We start from the raw sequence: 17,063 nt of genomic DNA, 5'->3' as shown, positions 1-17,063 counted from the left end.
AAAGAATATATTAATATATTGAATTTAAAGCAATATCTCTTAAATTTAAAGTTTAAAAATACATAAAGGATCAATAATATTAATAGATTTATTGATAGCTGAATATCAAACAAAAAAATAAGCCCCAGGTGGGCTTGAACCACCATGCTTTTGATTAACGACCAATCGTGCTAGCCATTTGCGCCACGACGTCATAAATTAAAATTATAAGTCTGGGTTGCAGCGGTAGCTAGCAACCTAGTACGAGACGATCACGACCCATAGTAAAAACTAATGTTACCCAAAAATCGTGAGAAAAGACTCAGATCAAAACAAAACGTACACTGTAGAAACTGCCTTGTCCAAAACTTCTGTAGCACACTTACTGTCCTTTGGCTTGAATAACAAAGAAAAAATATTGGCTTGAAAATCAAGAAAATTGACTTAAAACCATGATATTCTCCAGAAACGGCATCTTTTTTTCTTTCCGCTTATTTCTTCCTCCTCAGCTAGCTGGGCGCTGGAAAATCACAGAGAGCTGTATAATGGCTCATTTTAAAGGAAATTGCTAAATGTAGTCTTTTTTGTAATTAAAAATAAAATAGTTTTAAAGTAGAATCAATGTTGTCAAAAAAACTGCATTTTTGATGTATTTTCATACTGCAGACTTTTCAAAGATATTTGAATTTTGAAGCAATCAAACAGTTCATGGTAATGAACTCTATAGTAATAATATCTACTTGTCTCAATAGTAACCGAAACTCTAAAGAACGAAATTTTGATATTAACAGATACATCAAAGCAAATAGTTCGTGATAACGAACTGTATCCGGGTTGCAGCGGTAGCTAGCAACCTAGTAAAAGACGATCACGCCCTATAGTAAATACTAATTTAACCCATAACTCCTGAAAAAAGATTCCGATCAAAACAAAAAGTACACTATTAGAACAGCCATCTCTATTACTTCTATACAGCAAACTTACCGTCCTTTGGCTTGAATAACAAAGAAAATATATTGGCTTGAAAATCAAGAAAATTGACTTTAACCACGATATTCTCCACAAACGGTATCTTTTTTTATTTCCGCTTTTTTTACTCCTAAGCTAGTTGGGCACTGGAAAATCATAGAGAGTTATATAATGGCTCATTTTATTATATTTAAGGCCATTATATTAAAATTAAAACCTTTTGTAATTAACAAAATTAAATATTATTATAAAACAAATTATTACGATGTGGTAAAGAACTAACTCTAGGCGATAGCAACTAATTTAATTTTGAAAAGAAGAAATCCGGGTTGCAGCGGTAGCTAGCAACTTAGTAAGAGACGATCACCTCCAATGTCAAGAAATATAAAACCCCCCAACTCCTAAAAAAAGAGTCAGATCAAAACAAAAAGTACACCATTAGAACCGCCTTGTCCGAATCCTCTATAAAGGAAACTTACCTCCCTTTGGCTTGAATAACAAAGAAAATATATTGGCTTGAAAATCAAGAAAATTGACTTTTACCACGTTATTCTCCACAAACGGGATATTTTTTTCTTTCCGCTTTTTCTTTCTGCTCAGCTAGCTGGGCACTGGAAAATCATAGAGAGCTGTATAATAGCTCATTTTAAAGGAAATTGCAACATCTAGTCACTTTTGTATTTAAAAATAAAATACTTTTTAAAGTAGAATCAATTTTGTCAAAAAAATTGCATTTTTGATGTATTTTCATACTGCAGTCTTTTCAAAGATATTTGAATTTTGAAGCAATAAAACAGTCCATGTAATGAACTCTATAGTAATAATAGCTACTTGTCTCAATAGTAACCGAAACTCCTGGAACCAAAATTTTCTTTTTTGGCTTAATCGCTAAAATTATTATGTAAACTGCAAAAATATTTATGATGCCTAATCAGTAATAGTAATTTTTTAATTTAAACAACAAAAATACATGAAAATTCTAAAATTAGTTTTGCTTTTTGTCTCCTGGAAGAAATTTTTTTTCATCTCAGTTCAAATTTATTATTGTATCCTGTAACCCGTAAAGTACATATCTCCATATTATTGTCTCATAATTGCAATTATTTTAGTTTTCAGTCCAGAATCACTAAACTTATTATTTAAACTGCAAAAATATTTATGGTGTCTAACCAATAATACTAATTTTGTAATTCAAACAAGATAAATACCTGAAAATTTTAAAATTAGTTTTGTTTTATGCTAGGTTTTAGATACTCGACACGGGATTTTGTGTGCTTAATAATTTTAAATCTTGAAAAAATATGGTCTCACGCGAGTGGAAAAAAAGAAAGAATAACCAAAAACAATATCAAAATAGAACAATCCAAATTTCTACTAATAGAAAACTTTACTACACAAAAAATAAAGCTAACATCCTGAAATATAAGAAAAGTTTATTTAAAAGAGATAAAAATGCCACCAAACGCAATAAAGCTCGAGCACGCGTAAGGATTGCTACTAAGATGTCTTGTGATCCAGGATTTAAGAAAATTATAATAAAGAACGACCTTTTGCCTATATTAATTTATTTTAAAGTTTTATATTTAGATAGGAGGCAGCTAAACTAAGTTTCTTTTATACTTTAAATTTAAGACATATTGCTTTAAATTCAATATATTAATATATTGAGAATATATGAATATAAAAGAATGCATTAATTTGAATATTGAATACCCATCGGAAAGAATATATTAATATATTGAATTTAAAGCAATATCTCTTAAATTTAAAGTTTAAAAATACATAAAGGATCGATACTATAAATAGGATTTATTGATAGCTGGATATCAAACAAAAGAAATCAACCCCAGGTGGGCTTGAACCACCAAGTTTTTGATTAACGACCCATCGTGCTAGCCATTTGCACAACGACGTCATAAATTAAAATTATAAGTCTGGGTTGCAGCGGTAGCTAGCAACCTAGTACGAGACGATCACGACCCATAGTAAAAACTAATGTTACCCATAAATCGTGAGAAAAGATTCAGATCAAAACAAAACGTACACTGTAGAAACTGCCTTGTCCAAAACTTCTGTAGCATACTTACTGTCCTTTGGCTTGAATAACAAAGAAAAAATATTGGCTTGAAAATCAAGAAAATTGACTTAAAACCATGATATTCTCCAGAAACGGCATCTTTTTTTCTTTCCGCTTATTTCTTCCTCCTCAGCTAGCTGGGCGCTGGAAAATCACAGAGAGCTGTATAATGGCTCATTTTAAAGGAAATTGCTAAATGTAGTCTTTTTTGTAATTAAAAATAAAATAGTTTTAAAGTAGAATCAATGTTGTCAAAAAAACTGCATTTTTGATGTATTTTCATACTGCAGACTTTTCAAAGATATTTGAATTTTGAAGCAATCAAACAGTTCATGGTAATGAACTCTATAGTAATAATATCTACTTGTCTCAATAGTAACCGAAACTCTAAAGAACGAAATTTTGATATTAACAGATACATCAAAGCAAATAGTTCGTGATAACGAACTGTATCCGGGTTGCAGCGGTAGCTAGCAACCTAGTAAAAGACGATCACGCCCTATAGTAAATACTAATTTAACCCATAACTCCTGAAAAAAGATTCCGATCAAAACAAAAAGTACACTATTAGAACAGCCATCTCTATTACTTCTATACAGCAAACTTACCGTCCTTTGGCTTGAATAACAAAGAAAATATATTGGCTTGAAAATCAAGAAAATTGACTTTAACCACGATATTCTCCACAAACGGTATCTTTTTTTATTTCCGCTTTTTTTACTCCTAAGCTAGTTGGGCACTGGAAAATCATAGAGAGTTATATAATGGCTCATTTTATTATATTTAAGATCATTATATTAAAATTAAAACCTTTTGTAATTAACAAAATTAAATATTATTATAAAACAAATTATTACGATGTGGTAAAGAACTAACTCTAGGCGATAGCAACTAATTTAATTTTGAAAAGAAATTATAATAAAGAACGAACTCTTCCCTATACTAACTTGCATACGCAACTTCACTATACTTAAGATTACAGTATTTATATTATACATCATTATAAATTATAAAAGGTTCAAATGTTCGAAGATACATGAAAATTCTAAAATTAGTTTTGCTTTTTGTCTCCTGGAAGAAATTTTTTTTCATCTCAGTTCAAATTTATTATTGTATCCTGGAACCAAACTTTTTTTGGTTTGTAACCCGTAAAGTACATATCTCCATATTATTGTCTCATAAATGCAATTATTTTAGTTTTCAGTCCAGAATCGCTAAACTTATTATGTAAACTGCAAAAATATTTATGGTGTCTAACCAATAATACTAATTTTGTAATTCAAACAAGATAAATACCTGAAAATTTTAAAATTATATAATAAAGAGCAAACTCTTGCCTATACTATATTAGATACTCAACTTAATTATAGTTAATGATATAGTAATAATATGGTTTTATTTATAGCTGAATTACAAATTAAAAGAAAACTACCCTGGCTGGATCCGAACCACCAACCTTTCCGTTATCGGCCGATCGTGCTAGCCACTTAGACTATGGCGTCATTAATTAAAGTTGTAAAATTTACAATATGATACACAAATAAAACATTTCGTGGTATTTCAAAACGTTTGTGGTAACGAACTGTATAGTCAGAACGACTCGCCTCAATACACAGTAAAGATATTAAAATTTTTCATTAAAAGACGATCATTGGAATAAAAACCAATCACATACATTGGATTTAGTTCGCTACTTTATTATTTGAGGCTAGTCTCTTACTATTTCAAAGAAGAAAAAGCCGTAAGCTTTTTCCTGTCTGTAATCATCTGGGTTGCAGCGGTAGCTAGCAACCTAGTAGGAGACGATCATGCCCTATAGTAAATACTAAAGTAACCCATAACTCCTGAAAAACATTCAGATCAAATCCGGGTTGCAGCGGTAGCTAGCATCCGGGTTGCAGCGGTAGCTAGCAACCTAGTAAGAGACGATCACGTCCAATGTTAAGAAATATAAAAACCCATAGTTCCTAAAAAAGGAGTCAAATCAAAACAAAAAGTACACCTTTAGAACCGCCTTGTCCGAAACCCCTGTATAGGAAACTTTCTGTCCCTTGGCTTGAACAGCAAGGGAAATATATTGGCTTGAAAATCAAGAAAATTTTATAATAAAGAACGACCTCTTGCCTATACTAAATTTTATACGCCACTTAATTATAGTATAGGTTAGTAATTCAACAGATAGCATGGCACTGGAACATCGTAGAGAGTTGTTCAATGGCTCATTTTAAAGGAAATTAATTGGGTTAAAAACCTTTTGTAATTAAAACAAATTATTTTTATTACATTAAGAAATTTTAATTATGTTCCTTAAGAAATCATCATAAGTAAAAATTTCCCGTACGGAAATTGAACTCAAGCCTGCTGGGTGACAGCTATCCCAACCTCTAGACCATATAGGATATATTAAAATATCCGATTAATGAAGTTTATGTTAAAGAACAAATTATAAACATAATTAGCTGCCTGATTATTTGAGGATCGTCTCTTACTATTCCAAAGAAGAAAAAGCCGTAGGCTTTTTCCTGTTTGTAATTTATTTTATAATAAAGGATGAACTTCAGGCTTTACTAACTGAAAAGTTTAGTATTTTTATATAGTAAAGAACGAGCTCTAAATGATAGTTGTAGCTATAGCTGCAATCAAGTGAAAGACAAACCGAAGCATATAGTAACTAAAAGTTTTAAATATGTTTTGGAAAATCATAATTGCTATAGATGGCAAAACCTAGTGAAAGGCGAACCAGAGCCCATAGTAACTAAAAATTGAAAAAACGCGCTTTGAAAACACGCTTTGAAAACATTAAAAGACGATCATTGGAATAACAAACCATTGCATACATTGGACCTAATTAGCTACTTGATTGTTTGACGTTCGTCTCTTTCAAAGAAAAAAGCCGTAGGCTTTTTCCTGTTTATTTTACATTAAAGAAATTAGCTAATTTCGGTTTTTAGAGTTTCTTATAATAAAGAACGACCTCTTCCCTATACTAACTTGCATACGCAACTTCACTATACTTAAGATTACAGTATTTATATTATACATCATTATAAATTATAAAAGGTTCAAATGTTCGAAGATACATGAAAATTCTAAAATTAGTTTTGCTTTTTGTCTCCTGGAAGAAATTTTTTTTCATCTCAGTTCAAATTTATTATTGTATCCTGGAACCAAACTTTTTTGGGTTTGTAACCCGTAAAGTACATATCTCCATATTATTGTCTCATAAATGCAATTATTTTAGTTTTCAGTCCAGAATCGCTAAACTTATTATGTAAACTGCAAAAATATTTATGGTGTCTAACCAATAATACTAATTTTGTAATTCAAACAAGATAAATACCTGAAAATTTTAAAATTATCCGGGTTGCAGCGGTAGCTAGCAACCTAGTAAGAGACGATCACCTCCAATGTCAAGAAATATAAAACCCCCCAACTCCTAAAAAAAGAGTCAGATCAAAACAAAAAGTACACCATTAGAACCGCCTTGTCCGAATCCTCTATAAAGGAAACTTACCTCCCTTTGGCTTGAATAACAAAGAAAATATATTGGCTTGAAAATCAAGAAAATTGACTTTTACCACGTTATTCTCCACAAACGGGATATTTTTTTCTTTCCGCTTTTTCTTTCTGCTCAGCTAGCTGGGCACTGGAAAATCATAGAGAGCTGTATAATAGCTCATTTTAAAGGAAATTGCAACATCTAGTCACTTTTGTATTTAAAAATAAAATACTTTTTAAAGTAGAATCAATTTTGTCAAAAAAATTGCATTTTTGATGTATTTTCATACTGCAGTCTTTTCAAAGATATTTGAATTTTGAAGCAATAAAACAGTCCATGTAATGAACTCTATAGTAATAATAGCTACTTGTCTCAATAGTAACCGAAACTCCTGGAACCAAAATTTTCTTTTTTGGCTTAATCGCTAAAATTATTATGTAAACTGCAAAAATATTTATGATGCCTAATCAGTAATAGTAATTTTTTAATTTAAACAACAAAAATACATGAAAATTCTAAAATTAGTTTTGCTTTTTGTCTCCTGGAAGAAATTTTTTTTTCATCTCAGTTCAAATTTATTATTGTATCCTGTAACCCGTAAAGTACATATCTCCATATTATTGTCTCATAATTGCAATTATTTTAGTTTTCAGTCCAGAATCACTAAACTTATTATTTAAACTGCAAAAATATTTATGGTGTCTAACCAATAATACTAATTTTGTAATTCAAACAAGATAAATACCTGAAAATTTTAAAATTAGTTTTGTTTTATGCTAGGTTTTAGATACTCGACACGGGATTTTGTGTGCTTAATAATTTTAAATCTTGAAAAAATATGGTCTCACGCGAGTGGAAAAAAAGAAAGAATAGCCAAAAACAATATCAAAATAGAACAATCCAAATTTCTACTAATAGAAAACTTTACTACACAAAAAATAAAGCTAACATCCTGAAATATAAGAAAAGTTTATTTAAAAGAGATAAAAATGCCACCAAACGCAATAAAGCTCGAGCACGCGTAAGGATTGCTACTAAGATGTCTTGTGATCCAGGATTTAAGAAAATTATAATAAAGAACGACCTTTTGCCTATATTAATTTATTTTAAAGTTTTATATTTAGATAGGAGGCAGCTAAACTAAGTTTCTTTTATACTTTAAATTTAAGACATATTGCTTTAAATTCAATATATTAATATATTGAGAATATATGAATATAAAAGAATGCATTAATTTGAATATTGAATACCCATCGGAAAGAATATATTAATATATTGAATTTAAAGCAATATCTCTTAAATTTAAAGTTTAAAAATACATAAAGGATCGATACTATAAATAGGATTTATTGATAGCTGAATATCAAACAAAAAAAATAAGCCCCAGGTGGGCTTGAACCACCATGCTTTTGATTAACGACCAATCGTGCTAGCCATTTGCACAACGACGTCATAAATTAAAATTATAAGTCTGGGTTGCAGCGGTAGCTAGCAACCTAGTACGAGACGATCACGACCCATAGTAAAAACTAATGTTACCCATAAATCGTGAGAAAAGATTCAGATCAAAACAAAACGTACACTGTAGAAACTGCCTTGTCCAAAACTTCTGTAGCACACTTACTGTCCTTTGGCTTGAATAACAAAGAAAAAATATTGGCTTGAAAATCAAGAAAATTGACTTAAAACCATGATATTCTCCAGAAACGGCATCTTTTTTTCTTTCCGCTTATTTCTTCCTCCTCAGCTAGCTGGGCGCTGGAAAATCACAGAGAGCTGTATAATGGCTCATTTTAAAGGAAATTGCTAAATGTAGTCTTTTTTGTAATTAAAAATAAAATAGTTTTAAAGTAGAATCAATGTTGTCAAAAAAACTGCATTTTTGATGTATTTTCATACTGCAGACTTTTCAAAGATATTTGAATTTTGAAGCAATCAAACAGTTCATGGTAATGAACTCTATAGTAATAATATCTACTTGTCTCAATAGTAACCGAAACTCTAAAGAACGAAATTTTGATATTAACAGATACATCAAAGCAAATAGTTCGTGATAACGAACTGTATCCGGGTTGCAGCGGTAGCTAGCAACCTAGTAAAAGACGATCACGCCCTATAGTAAATACTAATTTAACCCATAACTCCTGAAAAAAGATTCCGATCAAAACAAAAAGTACACTATTAGAACAGCCATCTCTATTACTTCTATACAGCAAACTTACCGTCCTTTGGCTTGAATAACAAAGAAAATATATTGGCTTGAAAATCAAGAAAATTGACTTTAACCACGATATTCTCCACAAACGGTATCTTTTTTTATTTCCGCTTTTTTTACTCCTAAGCTAGTTGGGCACTGGAAAATCATAGAGAGTTATATAATGGCTCATTTTATTATATTTAAGGTCATTATATTAAAATTAAAACCTTTTGTAATTAACAAAATTAAATATTATTATAAAACAAATTATTACGATGTGGTAAAGAACTAACTCTAGGCGATAGCAACTAATTTAATTTTGAAAAGAAATTATAATAAAGAACGAACTCTTCCCTATACTAACTTGCATACGCAACTTCACTATACTTAAGATTACAGTATTTATATTATACATCATTATAAATTATAAAAGGTTCAAATGTTCGAAGATACATGAAAATTCTAAAATTAGTTTTGCTTTTTTATAATAAAGAGCAAACTCTTGCCTATACTATATTAGATACTCAACTTAATTATAGTTAATGATATAGTAATAATATGGTTTTATTTATAGCTGAATTACAAATTAAAAGAAAACTACCCTGGCTGGATCCGAACCACCAACCTTTCCGTTATCGGCCGATCGTGCTAGCCACTTAGACTATGGCGTCATTAATTAAAGTTGTAAAATTTACAATATGATACACAAATAAAACATTTCGTGGTATTTCAAAACGTTTGTGGTAACGAACTGTATAGTCAGAACGACTCGCCTCAATACACAGTAAAGATATTAAAATTTTTCATTAAAAGACGATCATTGGAATTAAAACCAATCACATACATTGGATTTAGTTCGCTACTTTATTATTTGAGGCTAGTCTCTTACTATTTCAAAGAAGAAAAAGCCGTAGGCTTTTTCCTGTCTGTAATCATCTGGGTTGCAGCGGTAGCTAGCAACCTAGTAGGAGACGATCATGCCCTATAGTAAATACTAAAGTAACCCATAACTCCTGAAAAACATTCAGATCAAATCCGGGTTGCAGCGGTAGCTAGCATCCGGGTTGCAGCGGTAGCTAGCAACCTAGTAAGAGACGATCACGTCCAATGTTAAGAAATATAAAAACCCATAGTTCCTAAAAAGGAGTCAGATCAAAACAAAAAGTACACCTATAGAACCGCCTTGTCCGAAACCCCTGTATAGGAAACTTTCTGTCCCTTGGCTTGAACAGCAAGGGAAATATATTGGCTTGAAAATCAAGAAAATTTTATAATAAAGAACGACCTCTTGCCTATACTAAATTTTATACGCCACTTAATTATAGTATAGGTTAGTAATTCAACAGATAGCATGGCACTGGAACATCGTAGAGAGTTGTTCAATGGCTCATTTTAAAGGAAATTAATTGGGTTAAAAACCTTTTGTAATTAAAACAAATTATTTTTATTACATTAAGAAATTTTAATTATGTTCCTTAAGAAATCATCATAAGTAAAAATTTCCCGTACGGAAATTGAACTCAAGCCTGCTGGGTGACAGCTATCCCAACCTCTAGACCATATAGGATATATTAAAATATCCGATTAATGAAGTTTATGTTAAAGAACAAATTATAAACATAATTAGCTGCCTGATTATTTGAGGATCGTCTCTTACTATTCCAAAGAAGAAAAAGCCGTAGGCTTTTTCCTGTTTGTAATTTATTTTATAATAAAGGATGAACTTCAGGCTTTACTAACTGAAAAGTTTAGTATTTTTATATAGTAAAGAACGAGCTCTAAATGATAGTTGTAGCTATAGCTGCAATCAAGTGAAAGACAAACCGAAGCATATAGTAACTAAAAGTTTTAAATATGTTTTGGAAAATCATAATTGCTATAGATGGCAAAACCTAGTGAAAGGCGAACCAGAGCCCATAGTAACTAAAAATTGAAAAAACGCGCTTTGAAAACACGCTTTGAAAACATTAAAAGACGATCATTGGAATAACAAACCATTGCATACATTGGACCTAATTAGCTACTTGATTGTTTGACGTTCGTCTCTTTCAAAGAAAAAAGCCGTAGGCTTTTTCCTGTTTATTTTACATTAAAGAAATTAGCTAATTTCGGTTTTTAGAGTTTCGGTTACTATTGAGACGGATCGCTCTTACTATTTACATAAAGAATCGATAACGTTTATGATAAATGGGGCTAAGCTGCTTTCAGTGGATATAGCTGAAACCGAGTAAAGTCTGGGTTGCAGCGGTAGCTAGCAACCTAGTAAGAGACGATCGCGTCCAATGTTAAGAAATATAAAAACCCATAGTTCCTAACAAAGGAGTCAGATCAAAACAAAAAGTACACCATTAGAACCGCCTTGTCCGAAACCCCTGTATAGGACACTTTCTGTCCCTTGGCTTGAACAGCAAGGGACATATATTGGCTTGAAAATCAAGAACATTGACTTTAACCCCGTTATTCTCCCCACAAGGGATATTTTTTTATTTTTTTATTTTTTTTTATTTTCAAAAGATAGCTTGGCACTGGAACATTGTAGAGGGTTGTTCAATAGCTCATTTTAAAGGAAATTAATTCGGTTAAAATTACATTAAAAGACGATCATTGAAATAACATACCACTGCATACATTGGACTTAGTTAGCTACTTGATTGCTTGAGGTTCGTCTCTTACTATTTCAAAGAAGAAAAATCCGTAGGATTTTTCCTGTTTGTAATGATATAGCACAAAACGAAACCCAAGTTGTAAGTGACGTCATCCTGGTTGTTATAGTAATCCGGGTTACAGCGGTAGCTAGCAACCTAGTAAGAGACGATCAGGTCCAATGTTAAGAATCCGGGTTGCAGCGGTAGCTAGCAACCTAGTAAGAGACGATCACGTCCAATCTTAAGATATGTAAAAACCCATAATTCCTAAAAAAAGGAGTCAGATAAAAACAAAAAGTACACCATTAGAGCCGCCTTGTCCGAAACCCCTGTATAGGAAACTTTCTGTCATTTGGCTTGAACAGCAAGGGAAATATATTGGCTTGAAAATCAAGAAAAGTGGCAGCTACTACAACATTCTGCCTAAACGGGATATTTTTTTCTTTCTTGTTTTACAATAAAGAACGAGCTCAAGCCTATACTAACTGAAAATTTTTAATATAATCCGGGTTGCATATACATTAAAAGACGATCATTGGAATAAAAAAATTATTGCACACATTGGACTTAGTTAGCTACCTGATCGTTTTAGGTTCGTCTCTTACTATTTCAAAGAAGAAAAAGCCGTAGGCTTTTTCCTGTTTGTATAGTAAAGAACGAACTCTAGCCAATAATAAATTTGTGAACGAACTCTAAATAAGCATGCGCAGGATGATGCAACACACTTATATATTGATCTGATATATAATAAAGATCGAACTCTTCCCTATACTAACTTGCATAGGCAACTTCACTATAGTTAAGATTACAGTATTTATATTTACATTAAAGAACGATATTATATGTATGATGATACAACATACACTTATCTTTCGACAAGATAATATTTCACAAGCATCTTTTGAAAAGTTATTATTATAGTAAATCATGGTTACAGAAGTTGCTGCAACCTAGTATGAGGTGAACCACACCCATAGTGCCCAAAGGTTCAAAAATGGATATTGAAAAAAAACTGCCTAATGAGAGAAAGTTTCCAGCTGACAGTGACTTGAGTAGCTAGCAACCTAGTAAGAGATACATAAAGGATCGATCATAAAAGGTGTCAGTCAAGAGGATCTCATGTAGGGGTTATTAATAGAAGTTTTGTTTATCGTGTAAGAGACGATCACTCCCCATAGTAAAGATTAAAATAACCCATAACTCCTAAAAATAGTCAGATCAAAACAAGAAGTACACTATTAGAACCGGCTTGTCCGAAACCCCTATATAGGAACCTTACCGTCCCTTGGCTTGAACAACAAAGGAAACATTTTGGCTTAAAATTCAAGAAAAGTGGCTGCAACCACGATATTCTGCATGTACGGCATCTTTTTTTCTTGTTTCCGTTTTTTTATAATAAGTTCCGTATACGAAGGAGCTTCCTCTTTCTCATCTTTACCTCCGCCTCATGGTCTTTGAAACTTTGGATGATGCTCATTTGATCAGAAACTGAGAGTTCTAGTTCTTTTATCATAAGTCGAAAGGGATTGGAGACCAATCAGCCCCTATACTAAGATTGTTTTTTTTTATATTTGGTCTTTTTATGACTCATTAAATTATCTGGTGGGCATTCTGAGGTACCTATTCTCTACTTTTTCTTTGGCTTCTCAATTCTGCCTGTGAAGGAATTTTCCACGTGGGGAATTTTCTGCAGAGGGGGAGGGGTATACCCTGGCTCCATTAAAATATATTTAAAAAATAATGCTAAACTTTAATTTTTAATTTAAATATAATACTTAAACTTTTATGTTTAAGTACCATAAAGGGTAGGATCCTGAGTGTATGCTTCCTAAAAAAATTTCATTTTCGGGATAGAAATGCTGGGTGTAGCACTTGTACATTTTAGAGAGCTGTTTAAGGGCCATTCACAAGCTAATCTTTATTTCTAATTCCTGTTTATAAGTTCAACTGTAAACGTGGTCATTAAGCGCCATATAGCACCCGAAGAGTGTATTTTGTGCATCATTTCCCGAGTGGAAAGGCTGGCAAGAGTGAAAAGGGTACTATTATAATATTCGTGGTTGAAAACTTAAACCCTGAGGTTTATTAGTCCCCCTTCTTCTTCTTCTAAAAACTTCTTCTTCCGCAAAGCAATAATTTCTGCTCCGTTCAGTAATTTCGGTTCAACTCCGCTCTTTACTTTTATCAGACAAATTTTGTTTCTTTAAATAAATTTGTATAGAATATGTATTGTTTATTTTAATCCGCTTATACAGTTTATTGACTGCACAGTAATTCGCTTAAAAGCGAATCTGAAAATCGTGGGAAAGTGCATCCTTGGAAATTGATATATTTTAAAAGAAATTTTCTGTAACTGAACCAGCTGCCTAATATCATTCATCATTTACTCGTTTGACTTGTAGACATTGTGCATTTGGAACCAAATTTTTACTGGGGCACAAAATGACAGAAAGGGCAATTTAATGATGGTCAATCTTTTACCAATTAAAATGGGCGCTGGCCTGAAAATATTGCTTTACGAGCCTTCTTTCTGTTTTCTTAGGCCATTGACTCAATACGATCATCCCTGAAAAAGAGCACGCCAACCAAAAAATTCTAGAGTTATGAAATGCCAGAAAAGTAAGAATCTAGTTAATTATTTTCAATACTTCAAAGGGACATTGGCTCTTCACACGTATTTTAGCCTTATAAACATTCCGATTTCAGTCTCCTTCTCTATCTATATCTCTGTTTAGGTAAGAAAATCGATAGAATCTTTAGGCTTTAACTCATGCTCTTTCTGTAACATCAGGGACAATGTCGCCCCCTCAACCCTCATCTTAACACTTTTTTGAAGGTATTTGTTTTCAAAATATGTCCTTCAATCTTTCATAGCTGAGGCTTGTAGAAGAATGAGGAAAATGGAAAGTGAAGTTTTTTGGATTGATAATAGACTCGTAAATTGCTTTACGTCATTGACTTCTGGAAAAAAACGATATAAGATTTTATGTTATTCTATCATTTTAGACTTTATATTTTGAACTGTGATTTTGCTGATCTTTTTGGTAACTCAGAGATGTTTTCGAATTGAAATTTAATTTTAGTTGTCTAAAAAGGTTATGCTAGCCACAAACAGAATTGTAATTCTTTGACTATTAGAACTGTCACAAAATTGACTGATTCAAACAAATACTAGTTGTACCTCCCTCCCCAGTACCCCTGATTTTGTTTAAAACGTATTTTAAATTTCTAGACTAGAATATTTACGAAGTCAAATTGTAGCTCTGTGTTCCGTGTAACATATACTGAGCTCTGAATTCTAGCTCTATGTTGTAGCTCTGAATAGAGATCTGTGTTTTAGCTCTGAACATAATTCGGAATTAATAACTTGACTAGAATCGATTGTTTTGTCATTTAATCAGTCATAATTTGTCTATTTGTCTGTAAGAAGACAAATAAATTGTTGTTATCTGTGGAAAAAAATTGTGGATTCAAATAGATTTGGTTTAACTGTAGTTCGTAGACAGTATATAAATGTAAAGTATGGAATTCAACAATAGAAAGAGGATTAATAGTTTATACTCCGAAGAATTGACTAGTGAGTCTTCTTGCCCTGGTCACAGTTGCAATGCATGTTTATTTCATAACAGGTGGGGAGACTAGCCCTTATAAAGAAAAAGACATCTTCAGTGCATCTAGCTCATATTACTGGAAATAGTGTTATATACCAAAATAAAACCCACAAAATCCATAAGCATGTCGTAATTTTTACAAATGTTTTTTTTCTGATTTAAATCCTTGCAAATCAAAGACTATATAAGGTCTTTTCTGTTAGATTATGGAAATAGGAGATACGTCCCAGGATTTTGAGATCGACTTTTTTTGTACTTACATTCGGACAACTTTGTTTATGTCCTAAAAACTCAAGTTAAAAATAACCAGCATGTTTTCTTAAAGGGCAACGCTCTTATATAATCAATGCTATATCCCCCACTAGAATTTTTTTCAGTTTCATGTTTTAAGCTTCTCTTGTATATAGATGCATGCACATGGGGAAGGGGGAATCTCCTTTACTTTTGAATTAAAATAAACTATTCCACCCTGAAAATCCGACTTGTGAATTTATAAGGCATATAGTTTACCAATAAAAGTCATTACATTATTCTTCTTCTTTTTTTTACAGGCTCTCCGTCTTCGTACAAGGAATATATTAGATTCTTCTCTTCACAGTCGTCAAGAAGAACAAGGCAATATCTCTTCAATTCTCGATTCGCTTGAAAAGAAACTGTATGAAGCTGGGCGAAAAGCAACGCTTCAATTTGAATCTTGGCTGACAGGAGAATCAGAAAAAATTGTAGCTTCTTCGTTAGTTGAAAAATCTCGGAAAAGAAAATTAGCAGAAATCGAATAAACCTAACAGATTTAATTGTTCAAATGCAATTGTATATTTTCTAGCTTAATGAAATTAGTTTTGAAATTACCCACAGTGTAAAGTTTGTAATTTTGGAACGTAAATGAGTACAATAAATGTATACCCACAAAAATATTTATAGTGAAGAACATTATCTTGCATTCATAAATAGTTTAGTCATATAAAAAGTTTCAGCCTCTATGTGGCTCATTTAACTCTCTTTTACAAATTAAAGCAACTAATGGCTGACACTCAATTTTTATTTTATTTACACAAAGGGGTCCATGAGTTTGGTACTAAAGATCTCCCTCCAAGTTAAAGTTAAAATGTTGGCTTAGAATCCAATTTGTTAATGTTTCTTTTTCCCCTCTTTGAGTGTGCTCTCTAAACAAAATTTGATGCAACTGTTAAAGCTTCGGACCTGGGGTTTGAATCCTGATGTCGCACGGTTTGGCGACAGGCTTGCTGTAAAAAAAGACGCAGCAACTGGAACGTTGAGTTGAGGCCCTATGTGCCGTCAAGGGCTCTGGAGGATCTTTATCCCCCCCCTCCTCAGTTAATATCAGTGTTCCTCGTGGAAGTTTTTTGCTGTCCTTAAGTAATCCATCCATCTAACATATTATATTATTGAAATTTCTTTGCATTTATTTTAAGATGAAAAATGTGTCAGAAACATTAGAAAATACTTAAATGTTTCAAATGTTTTTTTTTAGCAAGTTCGATCATTCTAAAAGAAAAGTCTAATTAATATCATAGATCTGGCTTGTTGAGTTGACAGATCTAAAACTAAAGTATTCAGTGATCTAAGTATCTTGTCTTTTTGGTTCACGTTAAAGCTGTAGGTATTTTCCGGAATCGTTTATTTCAAAGGGAACATACAACCCTAAAATCCTTGAATATTAAAGACCATGCTACAATATTCTCAGAGTACAAAACAGCTGAACTACTTTTTCTTGCTTCTCAGTACCCCTTTTCTTTATTACCTTTGAAGCTCAAAACTTCAAGATCATGTAACTGGCAATGTGACGACTAGATTCTTTTTTATCTGAAGTTTAGTGAATTTTATATTCTTATTCGTTCTGCAATCGTAATTATCTTTCTTATCTAGACTAGTCAACATTACAATAAATAATTGCTGGCCTAATCACAGCTTTTCAAGATAATACAAGTATATCTCGGGGTTTCTACTCCTTATCCCTTTAAGTCACTCATAGGGGAAAAACTGTTTCGGGTTGGGCAAAGATGATGGAAGAAAAGATGATTTGCATGCTTGTTTGCTATGGTGACGAAGAGAAAAATTAAATTCG

The 17,063-nt window shown here is 32.1% G+C and overlaps 1 protein-coding gene across 1 annotated transcript in view; it reads left to right on the top strand.

Moving 5' to 3' along the window:
• The window catches only part of Psf3 (DNA replication complex GINS protein Psf3), a 55,963-nt gene extending 40,055 nt beyond the window's left edge, over positions 1-15,908 (top strand). Inside the window, exon 4 of the mRNA XM_089097479.1 lies at positions 15,529-15,908. Coding sequence (XP_088953605.1) covers positions 15,529-15,756 — 228 coding nt within the window. The 3' untranslated portion in view covers positions 15,757-15,908. The remainder of the gene's footprint in view (positions 1-15,528) is intronic.
• The last annotated feature ends 1,155 nt before the right edge of the window (positions 15,909-17,063 follow it).

The sequence above is a fragment of the Artemia sp. Qi Xiang Cuo genome, chromosome 12 (assembly GCF_049724085.1).
Source record: "Artemia sp. Qi Xiang Cuo chromosome 12, ASM4972408v1, whole genome shotgun sequence".
Classification (NCBI taxonomy): Eukaryota; Metazoa; Arthropoda; class Branchiopoda; order Anostraca; family Artemiidae; genus Artemia; species Artemia sp. Qi Xiang Cuo.
This window is presented reverse-complemented; position numbering and strand designations above follow the sequence as displayed.